At 43.5% G+C, this 22461-nt stretch overlaps 1 protein-coding gene across 1 annotated transcript in view; it reads right to left on the reverse strand.

Annotated features, from left to right (window-relative positions):
- Positions 1 to 936: 936 nt before the first annotated feature.
- Positions 937 to 22461, reverse strand: part of magi1a (membrane associated guanylate kinase, WW and PDZ domain containing 1a) — a 114109-nt gene continuing 92584 nt past the window's right edge. The window contains 5 exon segments of the mRNA XM_057356995.1: positions 937 to 3236; positions 7301 to 7439; positions 8051 to 8194; positions 10932 to 10980; positions 17254 to 17341. Of these exon segments, the coding sequence (XP_057212978.1) occupies positions 2257 to 3236; positions 7301 to 7439; positions 8051 to 8194; positions 10932 to 10980; positions 17254 to 17341 (1400 nt within the window). The 3' untranslated portion in view covers positions 937 to 2256.

The raw sequence follows: 22461 nt of genomic DNA on the forward strand, positions 1-22461 counted from the left end.
AGCTACTTTAGAACCCCGAGGAATCCCTGGGTGGAGTGATGTAGGAGGAAACTTGTGATCTTGAAATAAAACAACGGAGAATAAAAATATGATAACAAAAGTGTTTTTTAGATGCAACGTATGTTGTTTAGAGCAATAATATGACATTACATAGATCTGAAAGGGACCACCACCTGTGTGATATCATCAAACCGTTTTCCGAGACGTTTTTCGACCCAAGCGATTTTCAGGATGGCGCTTGATGAAAAACAGAAATACCCTGGTACACAAGGTGGTGCTGTGCAACTTAATGCTTCCGACACTCGCTTGTCACACAGAAGAAGAATTCATCTTGCTTAGCATGTTGACAAAATGTTGATATGCTCTCCTACTTGTTTGGATCAAAGCGTCTGCCAAATGAATGCATGTAAATGTAATGCAATGTAATGTAAATGTAATGCTGCAACTGCAGCTCCAAATGTCAGTCCATTGAGTGCACGCAGTGTTTTTGTAAAGACAGCAGATCGCTGGTGCTGAGCATGCGGGGAAAAGTCCAGCTGCATCCAATTTTAAATTGAGTAAATTTGGATGGTTGCAAGTGGCGATCTGCGCAATAATAATTTCAGGTGCAGTCTAGAGCCCTGGTTTAGTCAAAGATTCTCCATTTGTTTAGAATGCGCAGCAAAAGTCTCCCAAGATGTGGTCACGTCACCGTCAGCAGTCCAAATATCAGCAGATATTTTTTTGAAAAATATTATTTTAAATTTAAATTACATTTTAAATAAACAAATATAGTAAGAAAACAATATTATTTTTTTATTAAGACTAAGCCAAAAATAATTTCTTTATAGGTACCAACACACACTGGCACACCGCGGCCATGCCACTAGCACCACTTGATAAAATTATTTTGTGTAATTTTATTAAAAAAACTCAAGAACATCACTTCTATGAACGTGAATTTGCATGGAAAACTTTATTTGATAACAAAAATAGCATTCACAGACTTTACTGTGATAGCTACATATACAATATGATTCATCCAACTAAGAGGAAAAGCTTTACTGGGTAAGTCCATATCTACTTACAGACAACTTATAGACTAATGTTATGTATAGCTTCATGAACCGAATAAACCTATGGACAATGCAGGATATGCATAGATTCATTAAAAATGGCATATATACATGTATTTCTTTTATCAACACAGAAAAAGTCTGAAGTCCATCTAACACTGCAGAGACCACAGACAGTATATAAGAGCTCTAGAATAAAAACAGATGTTCAGCCTCCTCCCTAAACAACATACAATCAGTCTCTAGTTTTAGTCTCTCTCTCTTGCCATCCCTTGAAAAAAATATATGTCTTTACAGATTCTGATATTCTATCCACAGTTCCTGTGTATAAATGTTAGCATTGCTTTTTTGGAGGAAATCCTTCATAAATTATTATTTTTTGTACAAAGAAAAGGCAACAGCATTAATAACTACAGGTTAGAAGTACATACAGTAGTAAAAGTCTGTACAAAGGAAAGCGGCTGAAATGGTCCTTTTAAAAGTACGATTCAGATGTCAGTGGAAGAATTTTCTGTTCCTGTATCGATTGAGAGATGTTATCAAAATGCATTGTTTCAAACAGTTGTGCTCACAAACAAACACATATTTCATGTACATATACAGTAGCTTAATCACTGTCAGAGCATGATGGGAATTGTGGGTCAGCTCATAAGGGCAGATTGTGGCAGGTGCCGAGTCTTAATTATCGTATCAAAAATGACAACCTGAATCTTGAGTGCTCTTACATGTTCAGTCTGAGAATCAACATTTTTACCCAGCACGTCTTCACATTTTTTGTTTTCTATATTTTGGGTGCCGCTGTCCTGATCGAAGTAAAGACAAAGTCCGATGTCATTCAGTGGACTACATGTTTCAACTCTTCAAAATAAATATACATCTTAAATATATTATTCATTAAACAGTAGCATCATAGTTAGAATTTATATTAGCTATGATTATTCATCCATATAAAAGTACAAACAAGCAATAAATGCTTGTGCTCTGGTTTTCAATGATCACAGTATAAATGAATGTGGGACACACAAAGCAGAGAACAAAACTTTTCAAAATAAAAAAGCCATCTCTAAATCTAACATGCATCTCACTTGCAGCATACAAAAACAAAGAAATAAATGAATACTACAAAGATTATTCAGCTGTGGTGAACCTCAGCCCGGTCTACTGGTCAGATGCTGAGGTCTGCGTGGTTCTCTTTGTAAAGTCATCTTTTGGACTGAGAATTCCGGGCAAGACGTCTGCCCACATCGGTCTCATTCACTCTGCTGGCTTTCATAGTGTTGTAATAATCTCTAAATTTCGGAGTCGCACTTTCTTCCAGAAAACTTCCATCGCTGCTGCTGTCAGATTTCCAGCTTCCATTGGTTAAATATGCTTGTCTTTCAGCTCGGATGGATGGTAAGCTGTCATGCAGGATGTTTCTGTTTTTTAAACCACGCTTTGGTGTGTGTCCAAGAGTGAGTGCCTGGGTGCTGTGAGATCTCTCGGTAGTAGACACAGAGTAAGCCTCTTTTCTGGAGCCCCTATTGGATGGTCCGGACTCGAGTTGAGCTCGGAACTGCCTTTCAGGTGTGGAGGTCTGCCATAGGTCCTGGGAAGAGGCTGGAAAGCTCCTTTCTGGGGACTGATCTTTATGTGACCGTACTGTCCGTCGATCCATAGACTTGGCCCTACTGCGGTCTGGAGAGAGGTTACGCTTCCTTGAGGAGGAGCGATCCAAGGATCCACTGCGCAACTGAGATCCAGCTCTGCCTCGAGTCTCGGAACGTCTGTGGGCTTGACTCGCAACATCCTGGATGGAAGCTTTTCGCCCAAATCCACCCTCTTTTCTTAACGTTTTGAAAAGCTTTGCGATGCCGCTCTCGGACTCAGACTTCTTTACCTTGCGGCGGACATTATTTTTGCTACTGTCAGGGAAAGATGAAGGGCTGACATGATTATTCCTGTCGTGTTGGTGTTGAGCGCTGGAGTAAAGGTCTGTGTTGTCTGCGTCTTTCACTCGGCCTCTCGCTTGCTCTGGCTCTCGGTTTTTCAACTGGTCCATCTTGGGTTGGGGTGGTGTGTGATGTTCTGATATATAGCTGGGCTCCGAGGGCTGATAAAATGGGCCACTTTTCAGAAAAGTTTTCATTTCTGAATAATTTTGTGGCCCGGGCGAGGAAGGGTAGCTGTCATTGGGACCATCTAGAAATAAATGATGAGAAGCATTACGTTAGAATAAAACCACAGTAAAATCACATTTAAGAATGGTACCTACTTCCTGCAAGCCTATAACATACACACCACTTCATGTCAAACAACATTATATGTATATATTAACTGATTAACAGGTCAACAATTATTTTGTCAATTATATTTTGTATACAAATGTAATATAATAATGCATTAACCAAATTATAGAGCATTAAATGAGCAAAGCGGTTTCAAGCCTTTTCCTAAAGTATTTGGCAGTATTTTGCATTTAACTATACATTTAATGCAAACATAAGATGAAATTTCCCTGACAAAGGGATGGACAACTCGAGTCCTGCAGAGTTTAGCATCAGTCGTAATGAAACATGCATGTGTGTCATTTTCAAGTAAGATTTTGATAACATTTTTCACCTGTGTTGTTATTAGGGTTGCCACAACATTACACGGGTTTGCAAAGAAAACAGAACTTTGAATGACTATTATAGTTTTACACAATGACATATTTCACTTCGCATAAATGATCTGTGTGGTGCACAGTATTTAATTTATGAGACTTTGCTCTCCCACCAGTTAAACAATCTGTGGAATGTCTTTACATTATTAGTCTATATATTTATCTAACCTCTCCCTTAACCATGAAATATTAAAATTCCATTTCAGAACTTTTCCTTTGCACATTCAGAACACAACGAGGGTTTGGGTGCTTAACGTGTTAAGCCAGGCACACTTCTCAACTTGGTTATCTGAGACAGTTTTTGAGAAGTATGAATGATTCCGATAATCCTAGGCTAAAATCTGTGGTCTGATCGGCAGTTTAACTTGTTTGCTGACAGCCGATTAATGACCAGGATCAAATATTTCCTCAGATGAAGTTCTTCTGGCAGTGTCAGAAATTTTAAGACGCAGTCCTGCAGTGTGGCTTCTCTTATTGTAATATGACGTAAAACTCTGTACGAGTCTTCTTGCTTGTGTTTACTGTCATAAAGTCTGACATTAATTTGGTCCCACAGTGTGGCATGACTTCTAGCTATGCTTTCAATTCCATTTTTTTATATTGCGCTTTTCACCGTTTTGTTGTGAAGCAGCCTTACATACAATTACGCAGTGGTTTTTGTAGTAAAGAAAAAGAAAGAAAAAGAAACAGATAAATAATAACTAAATGACACAATATATGGTAGTAGTGTAAAATTTCCTTGATACAATGTGCATTGATGAAACTTAACTGAAATAAATATTGTGTTGGATTGTCAATCAAAAGCTGTCGATTGTTTGAAAGCAGTATAGCATAGTCAGTAAACATCCTTAAAATGACCCTGTCCGGTAGATTTGTCCTCTAAAACATCAAGAAAATTAGACCATTCCTGTCAAAGGATGCTAAAAAATCCTTGTCCAAGCTCCAGGGGCCAGTTACATAAACATAGCTGCTAAGACTCTGTCTACAATAGTGGAGTATTCTTTTTAAACGTCCACACTCTTCGTCCACACTAGCGTTTTCAAGCTTTTCCCAAATGCTGCCCATCCACACTGAAACTTCTGAAACCGCTTACATCCATGTACTGCGCATGAATAAAACCTAAGACACGTCAGCATGTATAATTTCTGTCAGGCGTTTATTTACTTTCTGCCTTATTATGTCGCGGCAATGTGGAGCAAAGACACAGAGAGTGAGGTAACTGCAGGCAGTAACACAAGAGTAGTAATTAAATATTCGTCTCCTAAAATGCAATCTAAAGTATGCATGAACTGTCATTAATGCTATCAAACAAGAGAGCAGCCGAAACACTGCGTCACATGGCGAAAAACGCGTCATCATTTTTAAATCCCTCCGGTTTCCTCATCCACACTACAACGCGAAAACGGCGTTTTCAAATGTATCCACTTTCGAGTGTGTTTTTGAAAAGCTCAGTTTTCGTTGAACAAAAAAAAAACGCATTAGTGTTGATAGGGTCTAAGTCTCACTGACTCGCAGTTTGTTTGGACTAATCAGTTTTACTTTAGACCAATCTATCTTTTTCTGTAACTGAAATAAAGAGGTTAGGACCAGGCAAATGACCGTGATGAAAGCTCCCGCATAGAGGAGACGTATCCTATTAGAACAAAAAAAGATGCTGCCTTCATCACCGGAACTTAGGACACGCCTGCATCATTAGCTGGAAAAACAAGCCTCTGGTTCATGCGCAGCCGAGGGATAACGGAAGCAAGACATTATCATTAATAGCGTTGTCAATATGGATATTTCTCTTAAACAAACGCATCCATTCGCTTCAGAAGACCTTTGTTAAGACCACGGAGCCGTGTCGAGACGCTCTTTGATCGATGGATGCACTTTTTGGAGCGCCCCCATTCACTCCCATTCTACCGCTTTGAAGTAAAAGGATACGTAGTATTATAACTCCGACTGCATTATTCTTCAAGAAGAAAGTCATATTCAGTTAGGAGGCCTTGAGGGTGAGTAAAACATGGGGAAATTTTTTTTCTTGGCTGAAATATCCCTTACATTTCTGCTCTCTCTTTCTCTCGCTCTCTTTTTTGTAGATTCTTGGCATGTTACAGAAGCTTTTTACTGCCAAACATGGTAGGTCATTAGGGACTACAGCTGGAAAGATATATAGTATATGAGCATAATTTATAGTATAGTCTTTTTTCAGAGAAGGGTTTAGTGTCCTTTGGTGTACACTGTCATTGTCAAATAAACTCAGTAGTTACATAATATTACAATGAAGTTAACTTTGATCTCTGAATTTGAAACTTATTTCAGTGTCGTATGGTGGGGTAAATTAAACCACTGGCTCTAATTCTTCACAGCATTTGGCTCACTTTGCCCTATATTTCTGTCATTTTAGAAAAAATAGCTGGATAATTTAAGCTAATATTTAAGGTAAATTATTTGCATTGTTTTATACGTTAGGAAAACACCAACGTGCATCATAAACACATTTTGACCTGGATAAATTTGCGTTGATGTAGTAGCCATTATATCGGATATGCTAATATTCGACTTTGACAGGCCAAAAACAGTTTTTAAAGGGGATGTGCAATGCATTCTGTTAAGATACATTTGAAAGTTAAAAAAAAAAAAACAGAAAACTTTTCTTAGTCCCTAATTGGACAATTCTCCCGGAAAAGCATGCCCATGCATCAACCCGTGGCCAGATGAAAGGGCACGCCCACACATCAACCAAGGAGAGCTGAAGAAAGGAGCATGCGCGCACATCAACCAGCTGGAGCAAGAGAAAGAAAGAGAAATGCGTTGGCGAAGTTCAGCTGTGTTTGTTCGTTCACTGCAATTCGGTGAGGAATGTTATATAAACGCTGGATTTGGAGATCGCTTGAAACTGATAAATACTAAATAATTATCATGCCTGTAGAAAATATGACCCAAGACATGTTCTTGACCAGTTTTGCAAGATTTCATTTTGTGAGACAATATCAATGTCTATATGTGACATGCACCTGAGCAGTTTTCACATCACCTATCATAAGGAACATGACACCATAGAATGGTTCACCACGGTGAGATGAAAGTGTGGTGTAAATAAAGTACAGCACAGGAGGGGGTGATGTACAGTGAAGATACAACACAAACAAGCCTAAACAGGGCATATAAAATGCAACAATATGATGGGGATGTATGGCACACACAGATGAGTGCTCTACAAACCGTGGCTTGGTTTTGACTCATAAGGTAGAAGCAGGGCTCGCCCAATTTATCATTCTTCAGACAGGCAGCGAAATGGGGGCCCATCATTGCTGAAGAGCCCACCAGAGAATAAAAGATTAGGAAAAGAGAGAAACAGATAAGAGAGAAGAGATGTATAACACAGAATAGCAACCAAAAGAATAGTTTTATTTGTAGAGTTGTGCTGACTGATTCGTCAAAGAATAAGGAAGATCTGATTAGAAGAATATAGAGGAATAAATAGGAAAATCTGAAGACTTCAATTAAAGAGAACCTCACTGATCACAGAGGAATAATTTTCCATACGAACAAAAATAAAAATTCAGATGCAAATATGACTACTTCAAAAAGCATGTCTCTGCCATTTGTTACCCACCATACTCTGGAACGGATCCATCTCCTCTCTTCAGCACCAGTCGAGCTCGTCGCCCTCCATTTTTGATGAGCTCGATGGCACGAGAATGATTCATATTTTTTGTACTCTCACTATTGATCTCCAGGATTTCATCACCAACCTGAAAACAGGGCAGACATTATAAATTGCCTACACATGGAATATATTTAAAACTCTAGAACTTTGAAACTTTAAAGTTTTTTTTTTTAACTGGGTTGGCATGCTTTTAACCATGGGTTATGACCCTGTGCTGCGATTCCAGAGGTACTTAGTATAAAATGATGCAATGTTAGAATGTAACAGCTACTTAGCAACAGACAAACAGCTGCTTTGTACATTCATGTCTCAGAAGATTAAGCGTTTGAAACAAATGCTAACTTTTACACCATAACCACTGGTGTAGAGTTGACATTAAGATGGCTTAAAACAATCACCACGGTCTAACATGGCATTGCTTCCACATTCAATTACATACGACTATGACATAACATGGTAAACATCTGTAAAATGGCAATATATATTAGTAATATCAATCGAACTGCAGTTGGATTGTTTCAATTAAGTGATAATAACTAAAAAATACACAATAAAAATATGATAAATAATATTAATAAGTAATAACATTTTTTTTATTTGTATCTGTTTTTGCAATTATTATATATTCATATACAGTACATATACAGTATACAATGATGGTACAGATACCGTATGAAATATACTACATTCACTTACTCTGATTTTGCCATTTCTTGCAGCTGCTCCATCCTCAGCTAGTCGAAGCACATACAGGTCCATATTATATTCATTTCCTCCTCTCAGACTGAAACCAAAGCCTTTATTGTCTCTCTCTAAATCAACAGAGTAAATCTCCGCCTCCTAAACACACACACACACACGCACGCACGCACGCACGCACGCACGCACACACGCACACACACACACACACACACACACACACAAACACACACACACACACGCACACACAAACAATTGAAAAAATATTAAACAGAAAAGTTTTGCTGACATAAAACAAACTTCTGCAACAGAAAACAACCATCTCAAGAATAAAAAGATTTTGCCTACATCTTTGTTTACAAGCGAACAGTGACAAAAAAAAAAAACTGAATAAGACAGGCTTTTACACCCTTGTTCTTGCTGTCACAAGAGAATAATTTAGACCAAATAACTAGTGGGAAAAGTACAAAATCAGATCCACAACTCCAATCTGAAAACACTCAATTAAATTATTGTGTTATCCACCTTTTTTCAAATGTGGAAGTAAATCATATGACGTACTTCCTTTAAATGTTTCGATGCAGGTTAAAAACAATGTATTAGAAGCACAAAACATTAAAAAAAGACGTAATTGTAAATATTTAGCACACTCGCGATGGGAGGATGAAATAAAGAAGTGGCCTGACATTCATTATTTGTGTTGTTGCTCGGAGTTTGCGAGTTTTCCATGCGCGATTATAAAATCTGCAGTACATGGGTTAATTCAATGAGACAGTGATGATAAAACGTCAAGTTTTTTTACCTTATTAATAAAGCGAATATGGGCAAGCAAATGAGCCCACAAATGCAACGTGTTTAATAACACGTTCAGCGTTTCCTTCCTATAGGCAACCGTTGTAAAGAAAACAATTATATAATGTTGTCATGATTCTGCCTCATCATGTCATGTCTTTCTTGGTCTTGTGGCAGGATCATGGCAGAGCCTCATGTTTTGTGTGGGGAGAGATATTATTGTTGTCTTGACATAATATGCACTCTCTCCGGTCTCGTCTATAACCCCGCCCCTCTCGTTCCCTCGTTTAGCTTTCCTCCTGTGTCTCATTACCCACACCTGCCCATTGTTGTCACGGCTGGCGTGGAAGAGAACCCAATTGCAGGCAGGCAGTGGCAATGAAGGGGTTAACAGATTTATTAATTTTACAAATAATAAACAAAACAAAACAAAAACCCACAAGGGGGTAAAACACAACGACACGGGGAATATAATAACACAAACAAACACGAACACTCACTAAATAAACTAAACTAAGACAACACTAGACAAAGATACAATGACTAAACTTACTTGAATAAATGACACGGGCAGGAACACGAAGCAATCATACACAGTACACAGAACATATCCATGAGACAATCCACGAGCACAGGACAAAGAAACAAGAGGGTATTTAAAGGGAAGACAAACGAGGGATAACGAACGAGGGCAGGTGTGGAACATAAGACACTCAGGGAAAGAAAACAAGGAAACGAGAGGGGCGGGGCCAATGACGAGACACTGGAGAGAACGTATATTATTGTCAAAAGGACAATAATATGTTTCTCTCCACACATAACCAAAGGCCTTGTCATGGCTCTGCTACAGGACCAAGAATAACATGACTAAATGAAGCAGAGCCATGACAATTGTTATCTTCTCTTGTTAGTTCCCCTTTAAGATGCTCTCCTGTCTATTGTCATCTGCTCGTTCGTACTACGTTGTTCGTCGTGCTACACTCTGTGAGTCTTGCTATTACCTGTTTACAGTGTTCCTGCCCTTGTGATATTGTTCCTGATCCCGGCTGTCTGATTACCCTGCCCCGTTTCATTCGTGTTCTAGTTTTTTCGACGTTGTGTCATGTTTTATATTTTGGTTTCTGTCTTATCATAGTCTTGTTATTTTATACCCTTGTTTTATACCCCACGTGGGAAGTGTTTATTTTTCAGTTTTGTATTTTAGTCGTGTCAGTGTTTTACCCCACTGTGGGTGTTTTTAAAACATACAGTGTGAGTCTGTCAAGGGCTGGTTTATGAAATGAATAAATATATTTAATATATATAATAAATAAATTATGTTTTTAGCTTTCCTGTAGCTCAGTGGTCAGAGCATGGCGCTAACAACGCCAAGGTCGTGGGTTCGATCCCATGGGATTGCACACTTAGAAACAAATGTATAGGATAATGGAATGTAAGTCGCTTTGGATAAAAGCGTCAGCCAAATGCATAAATGTAAATGTAAATGTAAAAGCAGATCTGAGTCTCAATCAAAGTGGGACAAATGTTGACTCTGTCTGGGGATCCCACATCCACATTCAGCTTTGTGGATTATGGTCAAAAGAAGTATTTTGTGGGAATTTTTTTTCATTTGCAACAACTATTATGGCAGTTTCTAAGAGGACAAATGATGCCTTTATCTTTCTGGAATCCATAATAAATGTTAGCTAGCCAGTTAAAACTACACAATCATGCAAAGTTTGACTATAATGTACAGTATGTTCATCATAAGGTGAACTTTAAGGTAAACGTCTTTTAGTTTTTTAAATGTTTGCAGTTTGCATATCTTTACATTTAATTACGGTTAATATTTTGCCTATTGCATACATTGCAATATATCTGAAACTCAAATAGTAAACTTCATGAAGTAGGGAATTACTTCGCTGTATGTACTAGCAAGATTTTAACTTTAGAAACCTCAGGCCCGCAGGACAAATTTTTATTTTTGTTTACATTCTAACATTTTTTATTATTTTATATAAACATGCAATAATCTTTTTCTAAACACAAATGAAGGAAAAATATTTACATTATTCAACTTTTAAAGATACAATGTAAAATCTTGTACCTGATTAAAGGTTGCTGGTTGGATCTGGGCTTGTTTTGGTTTGCTGTTCCTGTTTGAAATATAATTGGATAAGGTCAAACAAAACTATATCAATGCCATTAAAGACCCCACGAACATAATACATGTGAATCCAGGTTCCCTTTCTGTCGGTCTCTCGACGTTGTGTCGAACCGACAGATGGGGTTCGTCCTTGAGAACCAATCACTTCCGACTTCTTAGAAAAGGCCAATGAAAATTGGCAAATGAAATTTGCATGCCGGACTCCGCCCCCGGATATCCGGGTATAAAAGGGAGACGGCGTGCCTCATTCATTCACCTTTTGTTCTTCGGAGCCTTCGCTCATGATCAACAGACTTCGCTACAAGACTGCCGGCTCTACGACGTGGTGCAGCGGACTGTCCCTTCCTGCAGCGACTTCCCCTGGGCGTCTCGGCGGTTCCAGAAGTGTTCGAGTTTTTTTCTCTAAAAGAGCAAATTTCTCCAGCGTGGCATGTCCCGCTGTTCTCTTGGGTGCAACACACTCATCGAGGAGGGGGACGGACACGATGTCTGCTTCCAGTACGCTGGGGCAGATGTTGTGGATACGTCCTGCCCGCACTGCGGGTGGTTGACGATTCAGACGTTGCGTCACGGGTGGCTGTGTTCCCACGGGACTCAGCCACCACCTTGTCTGCTTCCCGTTCCGTGACGGCAGGACTACGGCCCTGCCGCCCGCTACGGCGAGCAGCGAGGGTGATATGAGGATTACTGTGAGCGCTAATCCGTCAGCCACTGGCTCGCGGACCGTTCGCACCTCGCCTTGCTCGTCTGACCGTTCCCCATAAGACGGTCCGCCGTCTTATTCCTCAATCACGTATCGGACACGGTACGTGATGATGAGATGTCTGTTGCAGCATCGGAGGGTGACTTACTGGCATCAGACTCCGACGATTCCTTGAAGCTCCCTCCCTCGGGGGGTCGAGATCAGGAAGAAGCGGATGTCGAAATGTCAGCCATGCTTTCCCGGGCCGCCGGCATTGGGTTGCGGTGCACCGCACTGCCTCTCCCAACGCTCGCGGCTGGATACACGGTACATCGGGCTTGAGAGCGGCTCCAAGCCGCACTCGCCCTCAGTGCCGTGTTCCCCCGGAAGTGCATGAGGAACCTAGTACGACCTGGAACGCCCCCTTCAGCGCGTACACGTCAACTAGTTCCATCACCCTTTCTTCCCTCGATGGTGGGGCAGCTAGAGGATACGTCGATGTCCCCCGGGGGCTCGACCTAGACTCCCGTCCAAAGCACGTAGGCTTTTCGGCATCTGAGGTGTCGAGAGCTTACTCTGCTGCGGGCCAAGCTGTCCCCTCTCTCCATGCTATGGCCTTCCTGCAGGCCAATGCGCGGAGAGAGCTCCACGAGGGTAAGACCGACCCAGCGCTTATGCAGGAACTCCGCGCCGTCACCGACCTCGCTCTCGGGCGAACAAGGTGATCGCGCGGGCCCTGGGTCGGGCGATGTCCACACTTGTGGTCCAGGAGAGACACCTCTGGCTGAACCTTGCACAGATGAGTAACGCCGAGAAAGTCCGCTTTCTCGACGCACCCATCTCGCAAGGGGGGGCTGTTTGGTGATACTGTCGAGCCGCAGTTCTCGACAGTAAAGAAGCAGACAGAGGATATCAAGCATATCCTCCCCCGCCGCGATTCGGCCGCCCTCTGGCCGTCGAGATCCCGTGCACAGTCTGCTTCCCAGCAGCCCTGGTCCTCTTCGACGCCTTCCGGTTTCGGCGCCCCCCACTCAGGCGGCCCCCCGGAAGAAGACATCGAAGAGGAGACCACCACCCCGTCAGCAGCCGTGGCGGAAGCCGAAGCGGCCCTCATGGGAAGACCCCAGGGAGATCGAGAATACCTTCGGGCCCGACCCCAGCCATTCCATTGCTGGTTGGTCGATCCGGGACGGTTCCTGCCCCGTCCCAACAGCCCACTTCTAAGAGTTTTCTCTCTCTCTGGGTGTTTATCACAGCCGCTCTCACCCTCTACACGACGGTGTTCGGCAACTCGACGTTGCGTCACGGCGAGACCCAATGTCGAGGATAATCAGCAGCCTAAGCACTCTCAATCGACGGTGCTTTGTGCCACATCATCGTCTGGGTATTATCACAGCCGCTCTCACCCTCTACACGACGGTGTTCGGCAACTCGACGTTGCGGCAAGACCCAATGTCGAGGATAATCATCAGCCTAAGCACTCTCATTCGATGGTGCGTTGTGCTACATCATCGCCAGGCAGGTAAAACTGCAGAGCCGATCTCCTCTCCGGGGGCCCCCCCACGGCGAGGGATCCGCACTGCCAGCCATCGAACCACCCCCCGGAGGTCGATGAAGCAGAACGTACCCCTAGCCTCCCTGTCGGTCCCTGGGAGCCTGACAAGAGCTTCCCAAACCGTCATGGTGACTACGGGATACGGTCCGTCTCGGCTACGCGATCCAACTCCCCGGACGCCCGCCCAAGTTTCGGGGCATCCTCTTAACCTCAGCAGAGGCAAGGATGCCCCGTGCTTCGGGCCGAGGTCGCCACCCCTCTGGTGAGGAAGCGATCGTGCTCGTCCCTCTAGCCGAGATGTTCAACGGGTTACAGCCCGTACTTCATCGTCCCCAAAAGAGCGGGGGGTCGCTAGACCTGCGTACCCTGAACAGGCACCTACTCAAGCTGCCGTTCAGGATGCTCACGCAGAAGCGCATCCTGGCATCTGTCAGATGTCAAGATGGATTCATGACAATCGACCTGAAGGACGCTTACTCTCATGTCTCTTTCTCCCTCGTCATCGCCCGTTCCTACGGTTCGCTTTCGAGGGTCAGGCATATTAGTACAGAGTCCTCCCCTTCGGTCTGTCCCTGTCCCCACGAGTCTTCACGAAGATCGTGGAAGCCGCCCTCACTCCCCTCAGGGAGAGAGGTGTGCGGGTACTAAACTATCTCGACGACTGGCTCATTTGACACACTCTTGAGATCTGTTATGTACACACAGGGACCTAGTGCTTCGGCACCTAGATCGATTGGGACCACAGGTCAACCGAAAAGGAGCAAGCTCTCCTCTGTGCAGAGCATACTCTTTTTTGGTATGGAACTCAACTCTGTCTCCATTACAGCGCGACTGCGCTCAGTCAGTGTTGAACTGCCTGGAATATTTCAAGCAGTCAGCGGGAGGAGGCTCCTGGGTACATGGCATCCTCGACGGTGGTGATACCCCTAAGGTTGATGCACATGAGACCGCTCCAACACTGGCTACAGAGTCGAGTTCCCTGGAGAGCGTGGCACACCGGCAGCAGGCGGATGGTGATTACGCTTTTCTGCCGACGCACCCTAACCCCTTGGTCTTCAATGACCTTTTCTATGGACGGGGGTCCCTCTCGGGCAGGCGAGACGCGTCAGGGTCGACAGACGCCTCCCTGCAGGGTTGGGGTGCCGTGTGCAACGGGCACGCAGTGTCAGGGCGATGGACGGGCCCCCGCCTGCGCAGGCATATCAATTGCCTAGAGTTGTTGGATGTGCTACCCGCACTGAAGGGGTTACAACCTGTCATGCAGAACAAGCACGTGCTGGTCCGGTCGGACTGCACAACTGCCGTAGCGTTTTTTACCGCCGGGGTGGCGTTCGCTTATGGCAGCTAACACGACTCGCCCGACGCCTCCTCCTGTGGAGTCCGCAGGGCCACACATATCCCAGGTGACCTGAACCAGACAGCCGATGTGCTCTCTCGTCAGTTGACGCCTCGCGGAGAGTGGCGACTCCACCCCCGCGTAGCCAGCTCATTGGGGACAGTCAGGGCGGGCTCAGGTAGACCCCTTCGCCTCCCAGGACACCACCCATTGCCGCTAAGGTACTCCCTGCCTCGGCACGGAGGCTCTAGCGCACAGCTGGCCGTGGGACAAGCGGAAGTACGTCTTTCCCCCAGTGAGCGTCATTGCACAGAGACCCTGTGCAAGGTCAGGGAAGAGGAGCATCAAGTGTACTAGTTGCGCCATACTGGCCCAACCGGACTTGGTTCTCGGAGCTAATGCTCTTGACGACAGCTCCCCCCTGGCCGATTCCCCTGACGAAGGACCTGCTTTCCCAGGGGAAGGGCACGTTATGGCATCACGGGCTAGACCTCTGGAACCTCCATGTCTGGCCCCTGGACGAGGAACGAGGAAATCCTGAGTGGCCCCTGCGGCGGTTAAGACCACTACTCAGGCACGGCCCTGGCCACTAGGTGACGATACGCCTAGTGGTGCCTCTTCTCATCCTGGTGCTCTTCTCGAAGAGAAGACCCGCGGAGTTGCTTGATCAAGTGGGTGCGGTCCTTCCAGAGACTCGAGAATAATCTCTCCCCTTCCACACTGAACGTGTATGTAGCCGCTGTTGCCGCTCATCACGACCCAGTTGCTGGAAGTCTCTAGGACAGCACAACCTGATCATTTGGTTCCTAAGGGGCGCGGGAAGGCTACCACCTCACCCACGCTCCGTACCCTCTTACGACCTTGATGCGGTCCTGGAGCCCCTCGGAGATGCCGCTCTTTCTCACTTCACAATGAAGACGGCTCTCGGGAGGATGCTCAAGAGGGTAGCGGACCTACAAGCATTCTCCGTGTCCATAGATTGCCTAGAACTCGGACCCGGTTATTCTCATGCTATCCTGAGACCCCGGCCCGGCTACGTGCCCAAAGTTCCCACCACTCCCCTGAGACACCAGGTGGTGAACTTACAGGCGCTCCCCACCGGGGAGGAAGACCCAACCCCATCCGTGTTGTGTCCAGTACGCGCATTGCGCCTCTGCTTGGACCGCACGCAGAGCCGCAGAAGCTCTGAGCAGCTCTTTGTCTGTTTTGGAGATCAGCAGGGAGGGCTGTCTCAAACAGAGATTGGCGCACTGGATCATGGACGCCGTCACTATGGCGTACCTGTCCTAGTTCGCCTACGCCCACTGGGTGAGAGCTCTCTCCACACGGAGTACAGCCTCCTCGTGGGCACTGGCTCGAGGCGCCTCTCTGGCAGACATCTGCAGAGCTGCGGGTTGGGCTACACCCATCACCTTCGCGAGGTCCTACAGCCTCCGCGTAAAACCGGTATCGGCTCGAGTCTTGCAGGCATCAGGCAAGACCGGCGACCGGTAGGGTGTACGCCTATGACAGTACCTGACCCTAGGGGGTCAGCGTACTACTAGCCTCCCTTCTTCCCCCACTGGGTGAAGAACAGGCACTCCATCCATCACTAGCAAGCACCTCCTGTGGGCGGGCTGGGCAGAGCAGCCCTGCCCCTTAGGCCGGGTATCACCTGAGTTATTCGCAACATAGCTCTAACCGGACCTAGTGCTACCAGACGTTGCAACCCCCCAGCAGGGCGTTTCGTCTGATGTATCCTCATGCTGGTTCCCACCTTGGTAACCCATGACCTCCTTAGGTGGACCTCCACCTCGCGGTTAACTCCTTCAGTCCGCACTTTCTTCCCATGAGTTCTCCCCCTTCGGTGAGACCATGTTGGTATCTCCACTAGTCTCCTCCCTGTGGTAGGAAGTGGTCTCTGTAGCGCATCCCCCGCTTGAGGAAGTAGCGCTTACCCAGTGGCCTTACGGTTCCGGGCGGCTTCTCGCTGTTAGAGAAACAAGGCCGCTGCCTGTGAGGCCGAAGGTAGGGGCCTTCCCACCTTTCAAGAAAGCTCTTGGACCCCCTACCTACCCACTGGTAGGTTACAATTTCGCGGTAGCGTCACGGCTGACATGCCCAGGCCAGTCGCCGTCGCTTCGTTGAGATTGTGACAGGGCACAGTGTTATGGCGTTTTCCATTGGAACCCCATCTGTCGGTTCGACACAATGTCGAGAGACCGACAGAAAGGGAACGTCCATGTTACGTTTGTAACCTCGGTTCCCTGATGGAGGGAACGAGACGTTGTGTCCTCTTGCCACAACACGTGCTGTCCACTGCAGCAGTCGTGAGAGGTCTCAGGCTCCTCAGAACTAAGGTGAATGAATGAGGCACGCCGTCTCCCTTTTATACCCGGATATCCGGGGGCGGAGTCCGGCATGCAAATTTCATTCGCCAATTTTCATTGGCCTTTTCTAAGAAGTCGGAAGTTATTGGTTCTCAAGGACGAACCCCATCTGTCGGTTTGACACAACGTCTCGTTCCCTCCATCAGGGAACCGAGGTTACAAACGTAACCGAGACGTTTTTGCTAATAAAAAAAAACACTAAGGTTCTAATACAAAATATAAAAACTATTTTTTGACGACCTATACAGATTCCCACGGATAAAATCAAAGAAATGTCCACAATATTTAATTCAATTCAATTGGCTGTTTGTGTATCTTACCTAAGCCCTGTGTTGCTCTGAGGTGAGTGTGTTGTGGTGATGGTGGCAATTTTCTCTGCGTTTGTCAGTAAAGATGAGTTTGACGTCTCTGTTCAGTCAGAGAAAAATACAAATAATACTTAAACTTAAACAATCCACTTCATTGTGTTTAATTAGTACATACAAAAAACTGTGGTAAAATGGTAACACCACATTACCACGCCTAAAAAAACGTCACGCAATGGTATTACAGTATGTTGAATAGCATAATAGCAGGTGCCGTAAGCGATTTCTGAAAACTGCTGTTGATATTTATAATCAACGACCAAACAAACACACAACAATGCAAAAACACACCCCCCGCCTGCATTTATCCGCCTTCAAAATAAGAACTTGCTACACATGCATGCAGAACCGTTGAAAAACAGAGTTGTGACATTCCCATTGACCTCCATTTGAAGAATGGAATGAGGAAGTAAATTCAAGTGATAGTTCACCCCAAAATGACAATTCTGTCATCATTTACTCCACCTCTTGTCATTTCAAACCTGTATGACTTTCTTTTTTCCACAGAACATTTATATTTAGTCATTTAGCAGACGCTTTTATCCAAAGCGACTTACAGAGAGTTCAGGGAGCAATAATATGTCATACAGGAGCAATAATACAATAGGTGCTAATACCAAGTTACTAGTTTCCACAAAAGCCATAACAATACGTACTACTGCAGTCAGAACACAAAAGAAGATATTTTGAAGAAAGTTGGTAACCGAACAGCACTGGCCAGTTAGCAATATTCTTCAAAATATCTTCTTTTGTGTTCTGCGGAAGAAAGAAAGTCGCACAGGTTTAAAATGTCAGGAGGGTGAGTAAATGATGACAGAATTGTTATTTTTGGGTGAATTATCACTTTAAAAATGTGCCATTGTAAATCATAGTTGTATTACAACCAAAAGTGTACAAATGACATTTATGACTGCCATGTTTTTGCTATGCTCTGATAACACAGAAAGCAAATTATTTTGATCTTACAACCCTATGAATAATAATTGTAATTAGCTTCTGATTGTGACCTCATCAGCTTTTCCCTGAATATTACAACATTTATTTCTTAGTACCAAGTTCATCTGCAATCCCGTTTACCTTCATTTTTTCATTTACAATAAAATGCAAAATATACATGTGACGAGGGAGGCGTGACGAGAGCCGTGGGAGGAAGAAGCGAGGCCGGGATGCGATTGATAATGAGTGTCAGCTGGGCGTCATTCCCGCCTCGTATCTCTCACGGAGGAGCGGAAGCATAAAAGGACGAACGGCAGGAGAATACGCCGAAAGAGGACCGGGCCCGGATCATGTGATAAGTTTTATTTATGTTTGTATGGCCGGCAGTTGTCCGTGAGGGGCTGCCGGCCTGTTTTAATGCTGTTTATTGTTTATTTTATTTTGATTAAATATGTTTAAATGTTCGCCGGTTCCCGCCTCCTTCCTTCCCTTCTATTGAACTGCGTTACAATACACAATCCTGATTCTTTTTGTTTTCATTTTAAATTTACTTATATGTGGTTCAGGTAATCTAATCTGATTATCTTCATTTATATGAGTTCTGGGGGATAACTGGGCTGACCATCCAAGTTCTATTCATGGCCGTACACAGCATTGAGGTTTCTGGTCCAGAAGTTTGCGATTCCTTGGGGTCTGCCTGTTACTATTTGAGCATGCTTGACGTGCGTCAACATTTAAAGGAGAAGTTCACTTTAGAATTAAATAGTGTTGTCAAAAGTACCGGTACTTCGGGTCCAAGTCGGTACCTAAAAATAAAAAAGTTGTCGGTACCTAATTTTCACAAGACCCGGTAGTACCGACGTACCGGGTCAACCGGGTACTGATGCTCTGTCTGACAGGTTGTCAGTCGGAAACTTTTTATAGACGCAACAAGACGTGATGAGCGGATAAGCGCGGCTCCGATCCACAAGAGATGCGCGCAGAAATACTTCAGATTAAAGTCATATCACGAAGAAAACGAACAGAGTTTTGTGGTGAAACGAGGAAGCATCCGGATTTAAGTTAACAAGTTCAAGCGGTAAGTTTCAAATTCTGTTCGCGTTTGCATTATGAATGTTGTAGCATATGTTAAATTAAAGGTTAAGTTAAAACAAACGTCCCTGTTTGCGTGTTAATTTGTTAGCGCCAATGCTAATCCAGTCAAGTGTCCTTATTAACCATTTAATGCTTTTATAACTGTAATGGGGTAAAATAAGTGGGAGGACAGGATGGGGTTTACAGTACCTGTTTTATATAGGCCTATCTGCAATCTATGTGCTAGAAAACTAGCATACTAACTGTATGTCTTGGATAGATACTGTAACTCTATTAGGTTTAAAAAACCACATTTAAACTAAATAAAAATCTATCTGTTGCATTTATTATTTTAATATACAGTTAAATTAATGTAAGTAATCTTGTGTAAATGCAGTATAAAAACGGAGGTTTGTTCTAATATTGCATATGCATGTTTGTTCAGTCAGTTGACTTACTGAAGTTTATTCTATTTGTCTTCTACAGCAGCAGACTGAGGAGGATGTTCATCAGCATGAAAGACCCCAGTGAGCACACAACAGTTTCAGCAACAATTAACTTGTATACTTCATGTATTCAAAATGGCATTCCTTTCTATACATTTATATTAACAATGAGCTTTATTAATAAAATTGTGTTTCAATTAGCATGTACTGGTGTTTTGCTTTGGTACCGAAATTGGTACCGAGAACCGTGGAATTTTACTGGTATTGGTACCGACTACTGAAATTTTGGTACCGTGACAACACTAGAATTAAATATTGTATGATTATTCACTCACCCTCATGTCATCCAAGACCTCCATGTCTTTATTTCTTCGGTAGAAACTAATCCAAGGTTGTTAAGGAAAACATTTCCGGATCTTCCTCCATATAACGGATTTACAGGGGCAACCTGATTTAAGGTCCAAATTTCAGTTTCTTCGCAGCTTTAAATGACTAAACACGACACCAGCCGATGAATTAGCGTGTCTTCTAGCGAAACGATTAGTCATTTTCTAAGAAAAATTCTACTTTTTGTACTTTTTTACCACAAATACACGGCTTGCATCCAACTGCGTTGTGCGTTCACGACTTCCCATAATACGTAATCACATTGGAAAGGTCACGCATCTGACGTTTATACATAAGCACACGAATGGACCATTTTAAACAATGATCTAGCTCAAAAACATAATATGTTTCGCAAATCAGCATCAACTGAACGGTCTTACTTCTCACTACTCGTAAACAATGGGTCGGTACATCCTCTTACATCAGATGTGTGACCTTTCCAACGTGATTACGTATTACGGGAAGTTGTGAACGCGCAACACGGTTGGGTGCAAGTTGTGTATTTGTGGTTAAAAAGTACAAAAAGTAGAATTTTTCTTTGAAAATGACTAATTGTTTCGCTAGAAGACACCCTAATTCATCGGCTGGTGTCACGTTTTGTCATTTAAAGCTGCGAAGAGACTGAAATTTGGACCTTAAATCAGGTTGCCCCTCATTAAATCCATTATATGAAGGAAGATCCAGAAATGTTTTCCTCAACAACATTGGATTAGTTTCTACCGAAGAAATAAAGACATGGACGCCTTGGATGACATGAGGGTGAGTGAATAATTATAACTAGCTGAATTAACTCGCTAAATTAAATTGATTTCCTTCTTCAATAACGCACTATTTTGCATACATAGAGAAACTGGTATCTAGGCAACTGACGAATTGCCAATCCTAAGTGGGAAGGTCACTACATGCATTACATTATACATACAACATTACATATATACTGTACACTACAACATACATTAGTTACCTCGATTAGCACGATTCAGTAGACAGCCATGCCAAAAATTTACGGGCCGAGAAAGGTTTTGTAATCATGCTGTGCCGTGCCAGGCTAGTGTGGAAACACAAACAAATCACTCTATGTGCACATGCACAATTTGCCTTCCATAGGGAGCCAAAGAGATGACGTGTTTTTGTATGCCAACCCCGAAGTTAGCAGCGCACGGGTTCCCTCGATCGAAAGCCTATGGATTCTTCCCATAGACTTTTGGAAAATAGCAAAAAATAAGCTCTGCGATTAACAAAGGGTTATGACACCTCCACGTTTTGTCTATCAAGATAATCTGTACAAGTTGACACCACATTTGTTACTTTTGAAGCTGAAATACAATCTGCTGAAGTAAAAAGCTAACACAATGCTATCAACAGACTACACGTAAGGTAGCTCTAAATCAACAACACCACCACCAAGCCTCCGACAACTCTTTCAAACTTTATTAAAAATGTGTTCCCTGGTGAGTAATTACTCCTTGAATGAATCCACATCTTCATTTTAAGAGATTTGTGCCCATGTTGCATTATTTGTGAGCTTTATATGCGTGATGACGTCTAACGTCCCAGCCAAAGGAAGTAGTCACTTTTAGCAACTTGTTAGCAACCGCCGTTTTTAAGACACAATAAGGCTTTTAAAAAATCCCAAGCGGGTTATAATTGATATGTTTTATGTCATACAGTGTTAATTTCGTTAACGAAAACTATGACGAAAAGTATTCGTTAACGACATGTTTTCACTGACGAAAACGAGACGATAACTAAATAAAAATGAATGCATTATAACGAAAACTGTAATAAAAATATACTGACATTTTCGTCAACTAATAAAAACGAGACGAAAATATTCTTGTCCCACCTGGCGGACATCAGTTTGCGCGCATGTGCAGCTTATCTCATATAAACGGCAGAGAGAAGTCTCTGGGAGAAGGGAAAGCACACACATGTATTCTGTGTCTCCACGCGGGTTACAAAGCGTCTTATTTTCTTCACGATCGCCGGTAAAACGCCGCAAACTTGAAGCGCGACTGCAGGCGAGTCACCCCGAAACACATTACGAAGGCAAGCTCAAAGGTTTTATATGCCAATGTTAACTTAACACGAGCTGCTGCATAACGTGAAATGCAACAGAGTCAGCCAAAAGAAACCAGCGCTGTCCTCTACTGATTATAGAAGTGATGAAGTGAGTCAAACTGTACATTCCAACCAAATATGTAACATGTTTGCATGACTAAAGAAATGTAATACAATTTATATAATATGTCTTTTTGAAAGCTATTCTCATTCATTGCTGTCTCAAGCAAAGACAGTGCAGCTCTTTCTTCAAATAGGC

This window comes from Triplophysa rosa, linkage group LG17 (genome assembly GCF_024868665.1).
Source record: "Triplophysa rosa linkage group LG17, Trosa_1v2, whole genome shotgun sequence".
Classification (NCBI taxonomy): Eukaryota; Metazoa; Chordata; class Actinopteri; order Cypriniformes; family Nemacheilidae; genus Triplophysa; species Triplophysa rosa.